At 35.5% G+C, this 22,193-nt stretch overlaps 2 protein-coding genes across 2 annotated transcripts in view; one reads left to right on the forward strand and one right to left on the reverse strand.

The window, feature by feature from the left end:
* Positions 1–5,634, reverse strand: part of LOC124386251 (ephrin-B1-like) — a 47,799-nt gene extending 42,165 nt beyond the window's left edge. Inside the window, exon 1 of the mRNA XM_046849979.1 lies at positions 4,931–5,634. Coding sequence (XP_046705935.1) covers positions 4,931–5,046 — 116 coding nt within the window. The 5' untranslated portion in view covers positions 5,047–5,634. The remainder of the gene's footprint in view (positions 1–4,930) is intronic.
* Positions 5,635–16,694: 11,060 nt separating this feature from the next.
* Positions 16,695–19,142, forward strand: LOC124386405. Its single transcript, XM_046850238.1, has 4 exons — positions 16,695–16,949; positions 17,865–17,949; positions 18,381–18,506; positions 18,672–19,142. Exons 1-4 carry the CDS (start codon positions 16,768–16,770, stop codon positions 18,900–18,902), a joined length of 624 nt encoding a protein of 207 aa, XP_046706194.1. The 5' UTR covers positions 16,695–16,767; the 3' UTR covers positions 18,903–19,142.
* Positions 19,143–22,193: the final 3,051 nt, after the last annotated feature.

The raw sequence follows: 22,193 nt of genomic DNA on the forward strand, positions 1-22,193 counted from the left end.
AAGTTTGGACACACCTGCTCATTCAAAGAGTTTTCTTAATTTTCATGACTATGAAAATTGTAGATTTACACTGAAGGCATCAAAACTATGAATTAACACGTGGAATTATATACATAACAAAAGAGTGAACTGAAAATATGTCATATTGTAGGTTCTTCAAAGTAGGCATCAAGAGAATCCCAAGAGTGTGCAAAGCAGTAATCTAAGCAAAAGGTGGCTACTTTGAAGAACCTACAATATGACATATTTTCAGTTGTTTCACACTTTTTTGTTATGTATATAATTCCACATGTGTGACTCCACAATTTTCATAGTCATGAAAATAAAGAAAACTCTTTAAATGAGAAGGTGTGTCCAAACTTTTGGTCTGTACTATATATATATATATATAAATTATATATATATATATATATATATATATATATATATATATATATATATATATATATATATATATATATATAAATAATATTATTATACACACACACACAAACACACACACACACACATTACATATTACCGTATTTTCCGGCTGATAAGCCGCTACTTTTTTCCCACGTTTTGAACCCCGCAACTTAAACAACGAAGCGGCTAATTTATGGATTTTTCCTGGGTTTTTCCCGGTTTCACAACCTTCAAGCCAAAAAACTGAGCCCCGTAACATTAGACCAATGAAATTGCCGAACGGGTTCAGGTGAACCAATGAAACTCTTTATATTAAATCAAGCTCCCACTGCATCGGGCCGCACCACATCATAAATATGGATGATGTTCCTCTGACGTTTGACCTGCCGCTCACTCGGACTGTCAACAGGAAATGCGAATCATTCGTCACGCTGAAAACAACCGGGCATGAAAAAACGCACTTCACCTGTGTTCTTAGCTGCATGGCTTCGGGAGAAAAGCTTTACAGATGTTGATTTTTAAATGCCTGACGATGCCAAAAGAAAAACTAAAGACAGTGAACAATGACTGACTTGGTCGGCTACTGTTTAGATACAAGCCGTTGTAACGCGTTGAGTCTGGGTCATGTGATAGCTCACTAACTCCAGTTGCAACAGAAATCATATAAGCACAAACAGGTTTCCAAAACTCGTGCTTTTTTATTTTTCTTGGCAACAGCGTTACGGGTTAGTCAAAGAAACTTAGAAATGAGCATCAGAAAATAATAATGCCGCTCTGCTTTTAAAGGAGCCACAACATATTTCACCCGTTACACCGTGTAACAGACACTCTCTTTCGGTAAAGCCTGTGTAAAGTTCATTAGTTTCAATGTAGACACCTGCGGCTTATTTATGTTCAAAATAAAAATCTTTGTAAAATACAGTGGGGGCGGTTTATATTTGGGTGCGCTTAATATTTCGGAAATTACGGTATATATAAATTAGGGGTGAAACGGTAAACAAATTTCACAGTTCGGTTGTACCTGGAGTAAGAAATGCAAAACATAAAATTGCTTGTCATTAACGCAGTTTATTATTGTTAACATTCGTTGTTATTATTGTTCACAACATTTTACATTTTTCAAACAATTTATAAAAAATAAATAAAATGCCTACTTGGTTCAATAGTATATAAAATAATGTTTGATTCAAAATTATTAATTCAATAAAATTTTTATTATATTGATTAAACTAAGTAATTCATTAAATTAACAAATTAAATTGTTAATTAAAAAAAATAGCAAATAGTTTACTTTTATTAGACCCCATTTGGGTAATACAGGTGCAAATTTAAATTTCTAAAAATATGATCCACTAAGCTGTTCTACTTACTTCAGCATACTTTAACAAATGTCTTCATTCCTTCTATCTTTTATTCATTCACTCCCTCAAGTTGTGGAATTGTCAGAACTTTTTGAAGCTGGACATAAATAGCTAAAGAATCCATAGCGCTAGCGTTAGCCACTTTCGGGTTAGTGGTAGCGGTAGCGCCATAGATTCTTTATCAATTTCATGTATGCGCAAAACAAATCTTATTTTCTGGACAAAGTGAATAGCCATAAGTCGGGGGTTTTCATTTGGGACCTAACTACCAGCGAGTTGCGGATTATCTGAATTATTCGCGGGAATCCGCAACAGGACCGAATGTTCAGAACATTAGGAATAACATTTTAAACTATGTTTTCACTAACAAATTCCATATTTCTTCTAAAAACACTATTGTATTACAGTGACAATATCTAGATGAATTCACTAAGGTACCATAGGGGTCCAAAATTCAGACCACTGTGTGTGTGTGTGTGTGTGTGTGTGTGGAAAAGAATCTTGAATGATTGTGATTGGTGATAAATTAAGCTTTTGGTGAAATCAAATCGTAAAAAAAAACAGTAGAACTCAGCCATGTCTAACAGTGAAAGAGCATTTCAACATGCACAATGCGAAGGGAACTCAAGGGATTGGGACTAAACAGCAGTGTAGCCTTAAAAAACACTTATCAGTGAGGCTACTCGGAAGAATCTTCAATTTGCTAGGGAGCTTAAAGATTGGACTCTAGAGCAATGAAAGGTAATGTGGTCTGATGAGTAAAGATGTACCCTGTTCCAGACTGATGGGCACATCAGGGTAAAAAGAGAGACGGATGAACTTATGCTAGGATGATCATGCCTAGCGGGTCGAGACTCCCATCATCAATACAAGATCTTGTTGAAAAATTACTGCAACTCTGGATGGAAATAAATTTTGTATCATTTATAATTATATATATATATATATATATATATATATATATATATATATATATATATATATATAGGAATAGTTATTTCCTTTCCCTGGCCAGGACAACTAGTAGTAAATCTTAATTAAAAAAAAATATAATAAAATCCTGTCATATGTTCTGTATTTGTTTGCATCGATTTAAATTTATTTTCTCTTAATCCCACGGATTTACTCGAACTGTTTTCTAATAAATATTGTGGCTTGCAGGCATCCTTCTTGACCAGTTACACACTTTCTGAGTAGTGTAGCCAGCATTAACATCATCAACTATTGAATTAGATCTGTACCCAGAAATAGGTTCTAATGGGTTTTGAAATGCCTGTCACATCCATCCGTTCCATGGCCCCTTTTACTCGGAGCCATGCCATAGTGCAATAATCTCATGACATTGGTCCTTCTGCAAGCTTTTCAATCTTTTCAATCCCGTGCCTAACACATGGAAATAATCTGTAGAACGAATGAGAAGGGGTATGTTGATGGGCTATACTATCCAACATTACAATTCAGCTTAGAATCGACACTAGTTCACATGCTAGAATCGAACACTGGTTCACATTCTTTAACAAGCTTCCAATTAGGACTTTCAAGTGGCTGCTGTGAATTAACTTATTCTTTTTTTCAGTAAGCATTACCACCAGTCCCAATAAATATCAGCCGATGGCTCAAAAGTTGGAACCAGTGCTGCTAATAACATTTGCCACTGAAACTGCACAAGTCCGTGTCTATTTTTAAAACCACTTTATTTCAGACTGTGTGGACAATACCTCATCGTTTATCATTCATCTGGTTCTGATATCAGTTAGACATCTTCCCCTGCCTTAACAAATTCTTAGAAGGCTTCTAGTTCCCCCTGTTTGTAATGGAGAATACATGGTACACTGCAGTTGTTTAAAAAAAAAACTGCATATTTTTGTCAATAGAAAAATTATATATTTCCAAAAATGTTTTTTTAATTAAGCAATATTAGCTAATATACATTTTTTTAAAACATCACGTCAGCCTGGGATTTAATCTGCTGAGACAAAAGAAGGTTGATGCAGAAGAGCTACATGAGTAAGGTCACCACCAAAAATATGAACTCTTCCCTGGTCACTATACACACCATATATTAAAAGTTTCACTTTCAGAAGCACTTGATTTATTTCCAGAGTCTTAGTGAGCATATGGCTGAACACATGCATTTTTAATCAGGTAGTCGGATGTAGTATCAGAAAATGTATGAATGCAGTTGCATTAAAGGAAATTCTAAAAGAACAAATTATAGATATTTATTAGTTTCTTACTATCAAAATATAATGAATTTTCATTAGCTAAACCTGAATATTAAAGGATTTAACATTGCAATTTGAGAACAGTTGCAGAATTGTTCAAATAACTGGTTGCCTAACAAAATAAAATACACTATGTTTTAAATGTCTGAAGAACATGTGAAAAAAAATACTAATATTAAGTAGTGAGGTTTACTGGAGCATTAATGGAGGTAATGAGCACTAGCTTTTAAAACACTTGAAATATCTTTATATCGTGATATCGTTCAAATAAAACGAATTCATTGATTTTTATTAAGTGAACTTCCTTCGTGGTTTTAAACCAGTTAGTATAATCAGCTATTTTAAGTAAAAAAAAAAAAAAAACTTCAAACTACTATATTGAATGAAATTGGCAGGTAAGAAGGTCTGCAACTCTTCTATTTTGGCAAAGTAAATGTGCAATGTATTGTATACTTCTATACTAATCCTTCAAATGTGGATCTTAAACTACTGACAATCTCAAGCCCTAAAGAAAAGCGACTATTAGCTGTGTTATTGGGCCTATAATAAACGCAGCCAAAGCCCCAACGTTTAGTCTCCTGTACACAAATGAACAGCTTGAATTATTCTAGTAATTACATCAAAAACAGAAAAATCGGTAGGCTTGGGAAAAGTTCTCCTGAGCTGTATTATTAAACGGAATAAGCGTGAGCCCCGCGCCATTACCATTTTTAAACTCAGAGGAAAATTCCTAATGTGTACTTGGGCACATGGTCTTACACCCAGGTTAGACTGTGATCATCTAAAGCTGTATGTTTGGTTAGCATTAAAACGTTTCAAACAATCTAAACGGTGGAGCTTTGCTTTAATCGCTGTAATGACGTGCATGTATCTAGTTGTTTTAGGGGGAGTGTCAATCTAGATCAGCACGGGCACAGGGAATATGGAAGCAATACTTACTTTGGATTTTGCGAGCTCCAAATGATGGTATCCAAAGATTTGGCAAGCGGTAGTGTGATCCTGCAGGCGACCATACATGTCCAGATGTAAAATGAACCGCAGCTTCCTCCAGCCATTGCCTATGCTACCCGAGATGACACTCAAATGAATATATTAGACTTGGGGCTGGTTGTCATTTTGGAGCATGGTGGTCTCATATCTCCCCGAGCTGCTACTTTTCACAGGTCCAGAGAACAAGTCTTTGTCTTTACCGAAAAATGAATTTAAATTGAGTAGACCCCCGGGAGCAAATGTTAACAGACCGTGGATGGGTTATTCCATTAAATCCGTGGATTCACAATGCAAAATTGATCATCAAATAAAAAAGGTGCATTAGATCACCATTAAGTGTTTCAAAAGCCTGCTTTAGACAGAGGTACTGCAGCCGAGGACTCCGCTTATTGTAACCGTTCGAGAGAGAAACGGGACTTGTGTCTGGCGCTGCGATACATCACGAACCGCGACTGCGTGCATCTATCCGTGTAACTCATTCAGCGTTTCTCCACTGGCTTTGTTCTCGATTCCAAAATGGGTTTTATTATTCCAAATCTCTGCTTCGCGCAGTCATTTTTCATCACACAGGGAAAATTATTCTCAAAAGGGGACTCAATTTCGATTCGCCGTGCGCGTGCCTCTTCTGAATCTGAAACGTGTAGGTCACGCCGGAGGCGGTTCGTGTAGGCTGGGAGCAGCCTTCGCCACAGCACAGCAGCCAATCACAGCACAGATCCAACATCGCGGCTTCCTCGCAATTGGAAAACATGACCAATGCCATAGTGCGTGCTGGTGTTTTTTGTTTGCTTGTTTCGTTGTTTGTTTTATTTTTAACATAATGGTGGTTTCGGAATATACTTCGTACGCTTTTCCCCAGGGCTGTTTGCCTATAACGACTTCTATACCTACGTATACCTTCTATACCTAAAGTACATGTTTTTCTGCATAGAAGTCCCTAAACTACTTTAGGTATTATCTGCATCACGTGTATTATTATTATTATTATTATTATTATTATTATTATTATTGTTGTTGTTGTTGTTAGCTCGCGATTGCTTGATTGTTTGATAGATTTTTATTTGAATTCCACCCCCCCACCCGCCCTTTACACCCAGCCCTCATTGTAGTGAAGACTCAAAACAGGTCAAATTAATTTATTGTAATAGAATGCTATTACAAGCCCAATACCCCAAAAAGTTGCGATGTATTACGTTTGGCTCAAAGCCCCAAAAAGTTAGGGTGTAAAATGTAAATAACACAAAATGCATTGATATGCAATTCGCATAACCAAAATTTTTATTCAGAACATATAGAACATAGAAAAGAAAATAGAAAACATATCAAAATGTTTGAATCGAGGAAGTGTTCAATTCTAAGGAAAAAATACGGTAACTTTGAATTTGATGTCTTGCAACACAACTCAAAAAAATCTCTTTACCAGTCCACACTGAAAAAAAAGATGTTGTCCCTTATGTTGTAAATACAACATAAATTACTCAAGCTCTTTTCATTGAGTTATGATGGTTTTTAAGTCTTATTAAAATATTTAACTTTATCTAAAGTATATTGTCTGTAATTAAAACGGACAAATTTCATTTACTTAACAATAACTATAAAAAAAATATGAAGACTTAAATTTCCGACACACTTGTGCTGGTTTACGCATGCTCATGTACTTACATACTTGATGTCTCTTTTCCACCATTGCACATTCTTGAGCGTAAATTGTGCTTTCTCTTGCGACCCGTGGAGTTGGAGTTTTAAAAATGGATTTAGGATTTTCCTAAGGAAACTACAAATTCTTTCATGTTCTATGTGTGTTTCAACAGTGCAATATAAACCATTAAATTGTGTTTTAAATGTTAAAAGAGTAGTCATGGCTATTACCTTTATATATTAATTTTAGCTACAGTAGCTTAACTTAAGTGTAGTCATATGTAAATTTTGCAACGTAAGAACTACAAGTTATCGGTACGATCTTGTAGCATATAGAATAAGGAGCTGACCACCTCCCCTAAATCTTGGCACTGACAGAATAGTCTTGAAACCTTGGGTGAAATATGTTTCTTTTTTATAGTCATTTGTTGTTTATTTTATGTTTTAATCTTTATTTTCACGATTTATATCACAGGAAAGTGATGTCAACTGTAAAATAGCAGCTGTCCTCAGGGCACTTTGTCTCTACTTTGGTGAAGATGACAGAAATCTTATTCAGGAGTATATAGTAAGTGTAATTGCATTTTCAAATCACAAGTATTGTATTTAATATTATTGAAAATGATTTTGTGACGTTAATGCTGTTCACCCAGTTGTTATTACAAATGCATGTTAACATTAAAAAGATAATAAAGCTCATACACTTTGCTCACTAAATGTATTTGTTACTAGCAGTAGAATTTCACCATCTGTCAGTGTCTACACTGGATCTCTACAGCTACAGAACCCCTTTTAGCTCCATGCCATCATAACTCAGAATTAAGCCAAAATTATGTACTTTGGTCTATAAATGCAATGTCCAGTATAAAATGATATGCGGCATACACCAATTAAAAAATACCAGTTGTTTGTGTACCACGAATTAAAACAGGACAAAAAATTGTCAGTATTGTCTTATTAAGCTATAAGGATTAGATAAATTACAGAAACAAATGTTTTTCTTATTGTCTTAATGAACATCGAAAGAGAAAACATCCAGAGAGACCTGCAAAACATCTCCATGGGCATTTATGTCATCAACAAGGAAGTTGGAGAAGTTGGACATTAAGAAGTCATTGGCATTTTTGTTGAAGGAGTAATAATCATGGACAACATTAGCTTTTTAGCCCAAGCTTGTGCACTGATGTTAGTCATCTATGTACTGAATTTAATCTTAACTAAATCTTACCCTAAGGATCTGAAATACTACTACGATTAAGTTCAAAAAGTACTCCTGCAAATGGATGTTGGAAAACTTTCTCCCAAAGTTCTTGGAGTAAAGAACAAAATCTGTATTCTGTAGGACTTAGCAGTGTATGTGATCACTGTTGATCTGCATTGCTGTTTCCCTGTGTTGCTTTTTGAGTGAAAATACATGAGTCTTTTTTGTTTGTTTTTCAGTTTTGAGGTTGGAAGACTTTATTCATTGTTTATTATTTCATTAATTGTTGATTCATCAGTCATTTATGTTCTTGATTAATATTGCTGTGTGTCATAGTCCTCTGGGTAATTTTTTAGTCTAAATAGGGTACTATTAAATGGTTAGTTGCCGGTAAGTCAAGTCAAGTCAAGTTTATTTATATAGCTCTTTTCACAACAGACATTGTCTCAAAGCAGCTTTACAGAAATCAACAGTCAAGGTGAATGGTGTGCATTTATCCCTGATGAGCAAGCCATGGCAACTATGTGTTAATGTAGGACAAGAATGTAGTAAATTTATTGGACTAGAAACTGAACATTTTTAAAGTGAGATTGTTTAATCACTCCTCTTTTATAGTATTGGCTATGCAGCCCAACTGTATGTGTTGTTGCCCAAAGAGCTAAAATATTAAGTTGCAAATTGGTGGCAAAAAAAGCTTTCCACCAAAGGTGAAGACTGAAGAACACAATGTTTTATTTAGGCTCTAATTTGGCAGCTCCTTTTTGATGTGCATTGTTTATTTTTGTCTCCAGTGCATGTTAATCTGAGCATTGTTTTTATTGATACATATATTAAAAATATATATATGACTTTCTCAACAAGCATTTGTTAAGACCAGTTAAATATTATTAGCTTTAATTGAATTTTATTATGTAGTAATTAAACATTTTATTTGCTCTAAATCAATAAAAAAATCTTGTATAGATTACACAATGTATTTTAGTATATTAAACAAGAGCTTAGTTAGAAATTAGAGTAACATTCACTCAAAATATATTGAGCTACAACTGCTTAAAATAATTAATCTGATACTACTCAAAAACATCAAGTATAGCCAACTTAAAAGTCTGGATTTTTAATAAAATTGTTTTATGCAACCCCTTTCAGTATTAAAATTAAGTCAATACATCATTACATTTTTTCCAGTGCATATTGATCTGGAAAAAAAAGCAGACCAATTGCTATAGTTTTGGGAGAGGAACATTATCCCTGAAACATGATTCTAGCTCCTTAACTGTCCTGGACTTTTTTTGTAATATATTTAATTTCATGATTCACTAAATTGATTTTACAATTGGTGAAAGGTCTGGACTATCAATTAATTTACTATATGAAATTAATTTGAGGCTGTTCTATATTTAAAAAAAATTCACCGCAATTAATTTAGAGGCACATCCTTTTATTTAGCTGCATAACAGGTTAAATATTCACAATTTGATATGGTGCTTGCAAAATCACAACTAATATCTATATTGAATTTACTGGCTCATGCTTATCTTGAATTAATGTCACTTTTCATTTAATTTAATTAGCAATTTTTACATTTATAGCAGTAAAAGTGTTTCAGGATTTTCATTGAACCGTAACAATCTTTATATAAAAAATATGATTCTTTGAACTGTGGTGCCTTAGTAAGGCTAACCTAGTTTTCAGTTAGCTGAGTAGATTGTGTTGACTATGTTAGACCCTTACTCTGCCTCCTTTCTCATCTACATATATCTACATATCCTGGGAACCAAAATTCCTTGTGTGTGTCAACACACTTCGCCAATAAACCTAATTGTGATTTTGATTTGGGAAAGAATGGGTCGCTCTCAGGAGCAAAGTAAATTAAAGCCTGGTACCGTAATCGGATGTCACCTGTGAAATAAGTCCAGTCGTAAAATTCCCTCGCTACTAAATATTCCACAGTCAGCTGTTAGAGGTGTTATAACATATTTGAATTGATTGGGAACGACAGCAACTCAACCACGAAGTGTTAGGTCACGGAAAAAGCGGATGCTGAGACGCATAGTGTACAGCGGTCGCCAACTTTCTGATTAGCTCAAGAACAGTGCATAGAAAGCTTAAAGGAAGGGGTTTCCATGGTTAAGCAGCTGCATCCAAGCCTTACATCACCAAGTGCAATACAAAGCATCAGATGCAGTGGCGTAAAGCACGCCACCACTGGACTCTAGAGCAGTGGAGACGTGTTCTCTTGAGTGACGAATCATGCTTCACTGTCTGGCAATCCGATGGATGAGTCTGGGCTTGGTGGTTGCCAAGAGAACGGTACTTGTCTGATTGCATTGTGCCAAGTGTAAAGTTTGGTGGAGCAGGGGACTATGATGTGGGGTTGTTTTTAAGGAGTGGGGCTCAGCCCCTTTAGTTCCAGTGAAAGGAACTCTTTTTTGACATTTTCATGCTTCCAACATTGTCCTGACCTCAACCGATAGAACACCTTTGGAATGAATTAGATCTTAGATGGCGATCCAGGCCTTCTAGTCCAACATCAGTGTCTGCCCTCTTTATTGCATGAAAAATGGTACAAAATTCCTAAAAACACACTCCTAAAACTTTGTGAAAAGCCTTCCCAGAAAAGTTGAAGCTGTTATAGCTAAAAGGGATTTGCATAAATCATATTAAACCCTATGGATTAAGAATCAGATGTTAGACACAGACACAGGAGGTCCACCTGCATTCTTCTCATGATGTTTTCTTCAAGAATCTAAGGATATAATGTAGAAAAAGCCATACCTTTGCTAGCTTTTACCATGTTAGACTTTAGCAAATTAGTTCCAACAAATCCCTAGAATATATAAGTATTTATTCCCCAGCAGCATCCCTGGCATTAGCATGACAGATGCTGAATTGCCAGCTGTATGTATGGTAGGTGTGATTTTCATTAAAAGGTAAAAGGTAAAAAAAGACATGGAAAGACATATTTGCTTTGTCATACTTTTTTTTTTTAACAACACTTTTGCTGCACCTCAGAATAGTGAAAAAGGCTAAAATAAGATACAACATTAAATTAATTTGCTTATTCGAATGTGAATTCCAGTAATGTTCAGAAGTTGAATTTATCTTCAATCTAATTCTATTTCTACTGTTAGTTTGTAAAATTAATGGAAAAAAAGACAAAGTTTTGAGTTTCTCTTGTGTTTTGGCTAATACACTAGTGCAGGGGTGGGCAACCCGCAGCTCGCGAGCCGCATGCAGCTCTTTGGCTGGTTTTATGCGGCTCTTACGTTCATATCGAAGTTTGTGTTTGTTTGTTTTTTTTTTTAAGTGCGTGTTCGCTTCGCTTGAGTTCAATACGGTATTTTAAGACTTAAACGAGCTTGCCCCTACTGGGAAACTTTGCGGTATATCAGACGAAACACAATTGTAATGACGCAATAAAAAAGGTTATCTGGATAAGAGCCAACATGTCTGCGGTGTGCGGATAGCGATTTGCAAAACATGCAATGCTGAAATTTCAAGAGGGGGTGTATCTGCAAAGAGTTTCTCCACGTCGGGTTTAATTTATCACCTAAAATCCAAACATCCCGATTGCCATTCTAAATATGAGAAGAACGCGACGCAGAAAAGTAGTCAATCCGAGCATGCGCACTCCGTCTGTGACGTTTTTGAAAAGGCAGGAAAGTTTTCCAGTGATGGTGCCAAGGCAAAAGGCATAACACAAAAAATTATGGATTTCATTGACTTTTGAATTGAATTTTCATTTCGGTGCATCCCTAAAATATTATCGTTGGTGTGGCCCTCTGACACAATTCAGGTTTCTCATGTGGCCCCTTGTAAAAATTAATTGCCCACCCCTGCGGTATATTCATTTCACGCACATGCGCATTTGACGAAAATACCGTATTGAACTCAAGCGAAGTGAACACGCACATAAAAAAACACAAAGAAAGTCCTTGTTTTCTACCCTGAAACACGTGAAATCAAAGCATCGATCTGTTCTGACTGACCCCATGTGAAAAAATTGCTTTGAGTGGCAACAACGGAATACGAGGCAGATTTGAAGGGGATTGTTCAAGGCAAGGAATGCCAAAAGTCCCACTAAGTAACATGCATAGTAAAAGAAAAACGCTATTGTAAATTATTATATTTTTGTTTGTAGACTTGGTTAAACTAAGAGTTTGTGTGTGTGAGGCAGTGCAGTGTTCATTGTTGAAAATGACTGTCCTGTGGTCTTAGAACTGTAGGAGTCAATTTCTGTCATTATGTTGGTGTGTGACATTTACAATAAATCTGGCTGAGCAGAGGTGTGTGTGTGTGTGTGTGTGTGTGTGTAAGAGGAAGGTATGGGTAATGTTCATGTGTGCCCACGTGTATGATGTGGCTCTTTGCGGTAACAGTAAAAAATGTCTCGGTCTCTGACTGGTTGGCCACCCCTGATGTAAAACTTGGTAGGCAATCTCAGGATCATGACTTGAGGCTATATAAAATTCCTTGCAAGCTCAAAAAGTACAACAAACAGGTGATAAATGTTTACATCATATGCCATGATTACTTCTTTTTCTTCTCCAAATTCTGTCTGATCTTCACCAGATTTGACTCATATGATCTTGACACCCTGCTGCTCATTTGTTCATCTAGACTTCTGACTTTGAGAATTCCACCACTGTCTATGGCTAAAAAAATTCCTTTGCCTAATGTCTCCACTATAATTGCTTAGGCAGCAACTGTAAAACTTCTGTTTGTGCAGCAAACTTCGTCTGAATGCTTGACACCCCCCACAAACCAAAAATAAGAAAATGCTGCAGCCTTCATTTCATTTTATTTATTTTTCAGCAATATCTGTAGTATAGTATTAATTAATTTATTCTTAAATAAATCTATATTAACTTTATTTAAAGACTAATTGTTTTATTTAAATGGATTATATATTAATTATGCATGATTAAAAAACTTAAAAAATGATATATGTTTTTTATAAAGAACAAAATACTGTATAATGTATATGAATGAAATGAACTCCATAATCATAATGGGGACAAACGTACCAAAGTACCTACTACTTTACATTTCGTTTGTTAACAAATTTTTTTTGTTTTATACCGAAAGACACACGAGTATAAAAAGGGAACATGACCTCTGCAGAAAGGAGCAAAAGTGCTTTATAAAAAAGAATGTTATAATTGTATTTATTATTATTATTATTATTATTATTATTATTATTATCATTATTATTATTATTAAATATTATTATTATTATTATTATTATTATTATTATTATTATTACTGTAGACTATTTGAATTGTACTTAGTTTAGATACCTTAGGTTAGGTGTTATTTACATATAATATAATATAATATAATATAATATAATATAATATACATTTTTTTATTTTTTAATTACACAAACTCAGATCATGTATCCATTGTATATTATGAAAATCTTTCATATTTAAAAAACTATAAAACAAGTTTTTACATTTACTTAAGAATAAATAAAGAAAAGTAGGACAGCAAATAATATATATACAGTGAGGAAAATAAATATTTGAACACCCTGCTATTTTGCAAGTTCTCCCACTTAGAAAACATGGAGGGGTCTGAAATTGTCATAATCTAAAAAAAAAATCCAGAAATCACAATATATGATTTTTTAACTATTTATTGGTATGATACAGCTGCAAATAAGTATTTGAACACCTGAGAAAGTCAATGTTAATATTTGGTACAGTAGCCTTTGTTTGCAATTACAGAGGTCAAACGTTTCCTGTAGTTTTTCAACAGGTTTGCACACACTGCAGGAGGGATTTTGGCCCACTCCTCCACGCAGATCTTCTCTAGATCAGTCAGGTTTCTGGCCTGTCGCTGAGAAACACGGAGTTTGAGCTCCCTCCAAAGATTCTCTATTGGGTTTAGGTCTGGAGACTGGCTAGGCCACGCCAGAACCTTAATATGCTTCTTACAGAGCCACTCCTTGGTTATCCTGGCTGTGTGCTTCGGGTCATTGTCATGTTGGAATACCCAGCCTTGACCCATCTTCAATGTTCTAACTGAGGGAAGGAGGTTGTTCACCAAAATCTCGCAATACATGGCCCCGGTCATCCTCTCCTTAATACAGTGCAGTCGCTCTGTCCCATGTGCAGAAATACACCCCCAAAGCATGATGCTACCACCCCCATGCTTCACAGTAGGGATGGTGTTTTTGGGATGGTACTCATCATTCTTCTTCCTCCAAACACGTTTAGTGGAATTATGACCCAAAAGTTCTATTTTGGTCTCATCTGACCACATGTCTTTCTCCTATGACTCCTCTGGATCATCCAAATGGTCATTGGCAAACTTAAGACGTGCCTGGACATGTGCTGGTTTAAGCAGGGGAACCTTCCGTGCCATGCATGATTGCAAACCATGACATCTTAGTGTATTACCAACAGTAACCTTGGAAACGGTGGTCCCAGCTCTTTTCTGGTCATTGACCAGCTCCTCCCGTGTAGTTCTGGGCTGATTTCTTACCTTCCTTAGGATCATTGAGACCCCACGAGGTGAGATCTTGCATGGAGCCCCAGTCCGAGGGAGATTGACAGTCATGTTTAGCTTCTTCCATTTTCTAATGATTGCTCCAACAGTGGATCTTTTTTCACCAAGCTGCTTGGCAATTTCCCCGTAGCCCTTTCCAGCCTTGTGGAGGTGTACAATTTTGTCTCTAGTGTCTTTGGACAGCTCTTTGGTCTTGGCCATGTTAGTAGTTGGATTCTTACTGATTGTATGGGGTGGACAGGTGTCTTTATGCAGCTAACGACCTCAAACAGGTGCATCTAATTTAGGATAATAAATGTAGTGGAGGTGGACATTTTAAAGGCAGACTAACAGGTCTTTGAGGGTCAGAATTCTAGCTGATAGACAGGTGTTTAAATACTTATTTGCAGCTGTATCATACAAATAAATAGTTTAAAAATCATATATTGTGATTTCTGGATTTTTTTTTTTTTCAGATTATGTCTCTCACAGTGGACATGCACCTACGATGACAATTTCAGACCCCTCCATGATTTCTAAGTGGGAGAACTTGCAAAATAGCAGGGTGTTCAAATACTTATTTTCCTCACTGTAAAAAAGAAAACAGAGTCTCATCAAACGTATGGATATGATTGCAAATATAAGGGATTTCTGTTAATAACTACAATAAAAGCATGCTAGCCAAGATTTTCCTGAGCAATTTGTCTGTCAAACAATAGGTTAAACCTTAAGATGGCAAGAAAAAAATCCTTAATTTTGTGAACATGGCCCAGGCCCTGAGTACAAAGACTGCCCACATAAGGGGGATTATGGATTGACAAAAGCTGGTATCTTTATTCAGTTTAATTAAGGCTTACTCATTTCCTGTGTGATTTGCAAGACCTGCAGAAGTGTCTTCTTTTTCATCAGTTCTGTAACGCTCTCTGTGTCAATGCTAATGAAACATACACTTAAGACTAAGTGCTCTGCTTCAGCCAGGATATAATGATGGGAAGAGATGCAAGCAGGCCTATTTTTTTTTTTTTAGATGTCTGCAGCCACTTGCTGCAGGAAACAAAAGATGTGAAAGGAGACTTCAAAGCTGTCTGTGAAAGGCTCACTTGATGGAAGGATAAAAAGACCCCAGACCACTGTGATGTGGTGTTTGTCCCTCTCTTTCTCATAGATAGAAAACAGGGCCAGAGGATGTGGTCCATGATTTATATTCTCTGACCAAAACAATTGGAAAGGTATTCTGTGTCAAAAAGGGTATAGATTAATTTGTATATGGCCACATTAAATAATGGAATGGTGCACTTTGTCAACTTTAGCTAATGTGACTTAGTAAGAAGGCCTGTTCTGATATGTTTCAAGTGGCAAGACAAAATAAAACAGAGCACGCAAGCAATATAAGCTGTATATCCTAGATTGTTAGTATGTACAATGTACAATGACTGCTGCCATTTTCTCTTGATTCAGTAGTTCAGCGATATTGAAACCTTCTAAATAGTTCTATGCATTCATTCTGGAATTTTTTCTTCTCATGGTGAGGGGCTACAGACCTGCCAGCATTCTTTGTGTCTGTTTTCTTTAGACTTTGCTTTCACACAGCCCTGTCACATTCAATGCAGCATTTTCTTTAGACGGCTCTATAAAATATCTTTGCAAAAACTTTTTTCATCGAAAAACAACTATTTAAATTTCTACTCATTTACCGGCTGCATGTCAAACGTAAGAATGCCACTTTAACCTAATGAAATAGAGAAGATGAATGAATAAACAGTAATATTTTACAATAACAGAAAGTATAACTGTTGCAACAGTAAACACGTGAGGCTTAATTAAGGATCTAAGAGCTAGAGATGGAATCCATTTATTTCTGTTAGGATTTTAACCCTGCTGTTGGTTTCTTTTCCTCTGCTAAAACTAAACAAGCAGACAAACTCTTGGTAAAATATGGTCATCTGAAGTTTTCCCTTCTGCTATTCAGTCAAGAAAGATTGGTTGATAAAAAGATTTTAATTTAAAGAAAGCCTGATTGATTTAGCAGAATGTTTAACTTTTTGGCTTATACCTTGAAAAACAAGTCCTACAGTAAAAATGATTTGTTTCAGGTATTCCCAGTGGTGGAGGAAGTAACCAAACCATGTAAAAAAAAAAAACTAAATGAGAGATACACCAGTTAAAATATTACTCCATTAAAAGTAAAAGAGATCCCTTTAAACTTAAAACTACAAAAGTATTTGCTTTCAAATGTACTTCATTATCCAAAGTACTATGATTTTTTATGGCCACAGTATAATGTCCTATTATCATTTTTGTCAACCTCATTTGTTTGAAAAACTCTATTGTAACTTTAAGCACAATCTATTAATACACTGTAAAAAATGATTTTGGTGGGTGGTAAATATTACTCTTGCCAATAGTGTACCATTTACTTAATATGTAAGTCAGCACGTTTAATTATATAATAATGAGTAAAATTAACCCACACTACCTAATTATTTATAGTAATAACTGCAAACTAAAAAAACTTTGTAATATATACCCAAAAATGTTGGCCTGTCTGTTAGAGCAAGAGCTATTTGGGGCACATTTTCGTTGGGCGAGCTGGATTGTGGAAGTTGACTACATTGTCAAGCTTCAGTCATGCCGGTAAGATAACTTTTTAGCCTGCATATTTATCATGTAATTAAAGAAAACGGGCACTTAGTTAGTTTTATCTGTCATAAGATTGTGGTCATTGATCTATGTTAGACTAGGAGTTCACGTATAGCTTCGGACATCGGTCATAATAAGCTAGCTAAAAACACGTTTTCTCTTGTACTAATGTTAAAAATGTGCTTTTTCCGCATTATTGAAGCGATAATGGTACTGCAAGAACGCGATTTCAAAACTTTTACCCGTGCTATTATATTCTAATCTAAGTTTTATTAAGGTGGATAGTAACATAGCTAACTCATATAGCTAGCTGTGTGTGACTCCATTAGCCAATGTTTAGGCTAACTGAAAGTTTACCAGAAAGCACGTTTAAATGTTAAAATGTAAGTGTTGTGGGTAAGACAAAAAGTTTGGTGTTAAGCTTTAGCTACAGCATTTAAAATATAATTTTAGAGTTGTGATTAGGAAATAACGTTCGTCACGACAACAAATGCTATTTTAATGTTAAATAAAAAAGACATAGGGATGTGAATGTCAGTTATTTAATGTCAAAGCAGTTTAATTTTAAATTCAGCAATTGTGCAAAGTCAGTCATATTCATGTCACAACAGAAAAAGCCCTAATTTATATTAGTACAAACTACCTACAATTAGGTAGGTAGTTTGTACTAATATAAATTAGTGCTTTTCAACAAGGGGCTATGGACACAATTGCACACATTTTTCTGTTGTGACATGAATATGACTGACTTTAAGATGTGCAGCCATGAATTATGATTAGTTCAATGCCATATATGTGTCAATAATTAAGAATTGTTATAATGTTATGTTGAAATGTTAAATGGAATGTTGCAAATGTAAATGTTTATACCAGTGTGCATGTGTCTGTCTATACTTTTTCAATTCGAAGAGAGGAGGTGGTGACTCTCTGCTCAGCTATCAGTGTCTTCAAAGAGAGGAGGCCAGCTTTATTCACTGAGACTCAAGTAAGAATAATTATATTTGTTATTCTTTTTCACGAATGTATTTATAAACGCCAATAGTTTCCAACCATTATTCCTACATACACCTATCACACCCCTAAATGTGTAAATAAAGCAAATTAGAAATATTACTAATATATTTCATATATAAATCTTTAGAATTTTAAAAGTGAATTTGGAAAGTGACTCGTCATTGGAAGAGTTGTCATTATTTTGTCCGTTTACTTATTTACTAGATCAAAGAGGAGTTCCGTCGGATAACAACTATTTCCCTGGAAGAAACATTCATGTTTAAGCTTGACAGTTACACACCTCGTCTTCTGCAGCTGATGCGTCCCAAAAGAGGTGCTGTTGGTACCAGGATGCGCCTCTACTTAACACTGTAAATTAGGTATGTTTTTTGTTTAAATAGTCTCAAAAGTGCAAACACTAATTTGTAGAAAAAATGCTGGTCATTAAAATGCATCTCTTTACAGTCTCAGAGTATTGAGAATAAAAGGGATGCAGTGCTCTCCTGCCTCATTGAGTACCTAGGGGAGCCACAAGAAGAGCTCTTCCAAGACTCCCAGGTAAGTTACAAAATGACCAATATACACAAGTTGTTTACAGACAGCCTCATAAACGAACAATTTACAGCATGTGGTTAGATTGATAAATGTTATTGGGTTCAAGCATTAAATTTTTCTCTTAACTTATTGCTTGCATTAAAGTTTATTGTTGTTTATTTCTACCAGTTAAACATGAAAAATGACCAGGAGGGCCAAACAGAACAAACTATGAAGGTGCTTTTGATCCATAACCCCATGGCTGAGGACGATCCAGTAGACGTATCTATTGTGATAGAGGGCATCCAACTGATCAGTGGGTGTGGATACAAAACCAAGGCATGCATGTTGTTGATAGGATTAATATATGCCCTCAACCTTGAATATCCCAAGAAGCTCAAGAACTTCTTTTGGAGCTAGATGGGGTCAATTGTCTCAAGAAGGTTCACAGCCTCAAAATTAAACTCATGGAATACACTGTTGTTGTTGTTAATGTCAAAATGTTGAAATTTCTCATTGTATACAGTGTCTCAGGATACAGTAATTGGTAAATTTCAAATAGATGTTTTTTATTTGAACAAATAGGCTTCCTAAGTTTAATTAATGAACAAGTAGACACACTATTTGAGCAATGTTAGCCTATTTTTTTGTATTTTTATAATGCTGAAGGAAAAAACTCAATTTCTTGTGATCAAGATTTGAATATGCAAAGAATTATTTGTTTGATTTTTGGTTGTTTATTAAAAAATCTTAAAGTGATCTACTGTGTCTGATAACTTTTTAATGTTATTAGTAAGTTTACCTTCCTGATTCAATAATGGTTATTCATATTGGTTAATTAATAACAGCAATTATTAAATAAATTGAAAAAATACTATGGTGTTAATAATACTCACTTTTAATAAGTAATTCATTGTCTAATATTATGAATAGATTTTACCTCATTTCAATTGCCATGTTTTAGCTGATTTATTTAGGTACTCTTTATGAACAGTATAGGGTGAAATTTACCCAAACAGACTGAATGCAAATTGTTACCTCACATTTTTTGGGTAGATTCTATAGGTAATTTTTTACAGTGTAGAATGATATTAATTAGTCAAACACTGATATCTATTAAAATTATCATGAGCCCAAAATATTTTCAACTACTTAAAATGTATGTTGGACAATCAAAACAAATTGAAAACAAAGCACGTGCCCTGATTCTTAGCTTGCTGCTTGCTTGACCAGTTAAGTCTTTATGCATTCATAAATAAAAAAGGAACAGCAGATTTTGTAAAAAAGTTAGATATTTGACTTTGAAATGTATTAAAGTTTAAGCAAAAGTCTCTCAAATGGAAATATTTCAGTAAAGTACGGAAAAAGACAAAAAAGATACTTAGGTACAATAAATGAATTACATTTACTTCATTACTGTCCACCACTGCTTATTTTTTTAATTCTGCCTAACAATTCTGCCCTACAAAATCATGTATCAATGATGATAATCATATTGAAATTTGTAAATAATATCAATCATTGTACAGTTCAAGTAAACTTAATTCAACAACTATAAGTAAAGACTGTCAGTGACCTATTACCAACAATGATCCCCCCCCCAAAAAGGCAAAAACAAATGTCTTTTTGATTGATTATTTCTAAATGGCAAACTGAACCAGGTGCTGCTAATAAGGACACTTGGGAAAGAACCAAAGACTTGAGAGGGGTGACAGAAAACCAAAAAAAACACACATGGCAAGTACATATCTCACGTTACATAAACCATTAGCCCTTTTTTGTATCTGGTAGTGAAAATTAGACATAAACTGGAACTTTTTTCTGTTAACTCAATTGGATTATATTTTGTTTGTCTGTTACATTTCTTCTGTTTTAATTTTTCTAAACATTAGTAATTCTGACTGCAATTATTGCCAATGTAATGGGGTGGATACAAGTTCAGATATCCCTTTACATTTACATTTGCAGCATTTGGCAGACGCCCTTATCCAGAGCGACTTACAACTGAGCTTTGCTCAAGGGCCCAGCAGTGGCAGCGGGATTTGAACCTGTGATCTTCTGATCCAAAGCCCAATGCCTTAACCACTGAGCTACCGGCTGCTCCCATTAGGGGTCGCCACAGCGGATCATCCGTCTCCATACCCCCCTGTCCTCTACATCTGCCTCTTTCACACCAACTACCTGCATGTCTTCCCTCACCACATCCATGAACCTCCTCCTTGGTCTTCCTCTTTTCCTCCTACCTGGTGGCTCCATCCTCAGCATTCTTCTACCAATATAATTCATGTCCCTCCTCTGCACATGTCCAAACCATCTCAATCTCGCCTCCCTCACCTTGTCACCAAAACGTCCCACATGCGCTGTCCCTCTAATAAACTCATTTCTGATCTTGTCCATCCTCGTCACTCCCAACGAAAACCTCAACATCTTCAGCTATCCTACCTCCAGCTCCACCTCCTGTCTTCTACTCAATGCCACTGTCTCTAATCCATACAACATCGCACCACAGTCTTATAAACTTTCCCTTTCATTCTTGCAGATACCCTACTATCACAAATCACTCCTGTCACTCTTCTCCACCCACTCCACCCTGCCTGCACTCTTTTCTTCACTTCTCTAACACACCCTCCATTACTTCGCACTGTTGACCCCAGGTACCTGAACTCCTCCACCTTCTCCACCTCTTCTCCATGCAACCGCACCACTCCACTGCCCTCCTTCTCATTCACACACATGTACTCTGTCTTACTCCTACTGACTTTCATTCCCCTTCTCTCCAGCGCATATCTCTACCTCTCCAGGCTCTTCTCAACCTGCTCCCTACTCTCACCACAAATCACAATATCATCCGCAAACATCATAGTCCAGGGAGACTCCTGTCTGACCTCATCCGTCAACCTGTCCATCACCACTGCAAACAGGAAAGGGCTCAGGGCCGATCCTTGATGTAGTCCAACCCTCACCCTGAACCAGTCTGTCGTTCCTGTACATATTTATGTATTACTTTGTATTCTATTGTATTGTTTTTGCATATTTAACACAATATAAAATATGATACAAGTCTAAGCAAAAGTAATGTACAGAAGCACATTATAAAAAAAAAAAAAAGTTCCTTGAGAGACAAAATGTGGATTCATTGGAGTTTGGAGATCTTGCACTTATTCTGAAGTTTTTTATTTTTTGCTGAGAAAAGTTGCAGCACAGTTAAAACATTTTAATTACTAAAATTTGCATGCATTTTAGAAACACGCTGAAATAATGCAATGGCCTGGCACATTTCTTTACATAATCTATGATGAATGATAATCAATGAATCAAAGTACACTGCATTGTCACACTGAAGGTGATTGTGGATCTATATTTTTCAAACATGTGGTTTATTCATATTAATCTTTCTTATTTATTCTTCTTAATAAAGAAATAGGTAGATCAGAGCTGAACATTGCAAATAGTAGCAGTGCCATTTCTGCTGTATTTAATGACCAAACAAAAGAAAAATTCTTGAAGAATCTTAAAATCGTAGAGATTCTAGAAGATTTAAAAAGCAATTAAATCTGGTTTCTGTAATGAGGCCCATTCAAGAATTCATGAAAAGTACATAAGACCCATGAGTCTGTATTCTTGTTGCAATTACAAAGACCTTACTGACCAGTAAAATCTTATATCAAATATGTAAAATGTATTATAGAAGTGTTTTTTTTAAAATAATGA

The sequence above is a fragment of the Silurus meridionalis genome, chromosome 5, assembly GCF_014805685.1.
Source record: "Silurus meridionalis isolate SWU-2019-XX chromosome 5, ASM1480568v1, whole genome shotgun sequence".
Taxonomy (NCBI): Eukaryota; Metazoa; Chordata; class Actinopteri; order Siluriformes; family Siluridae; genus Silurus; species Silurus meridionalis.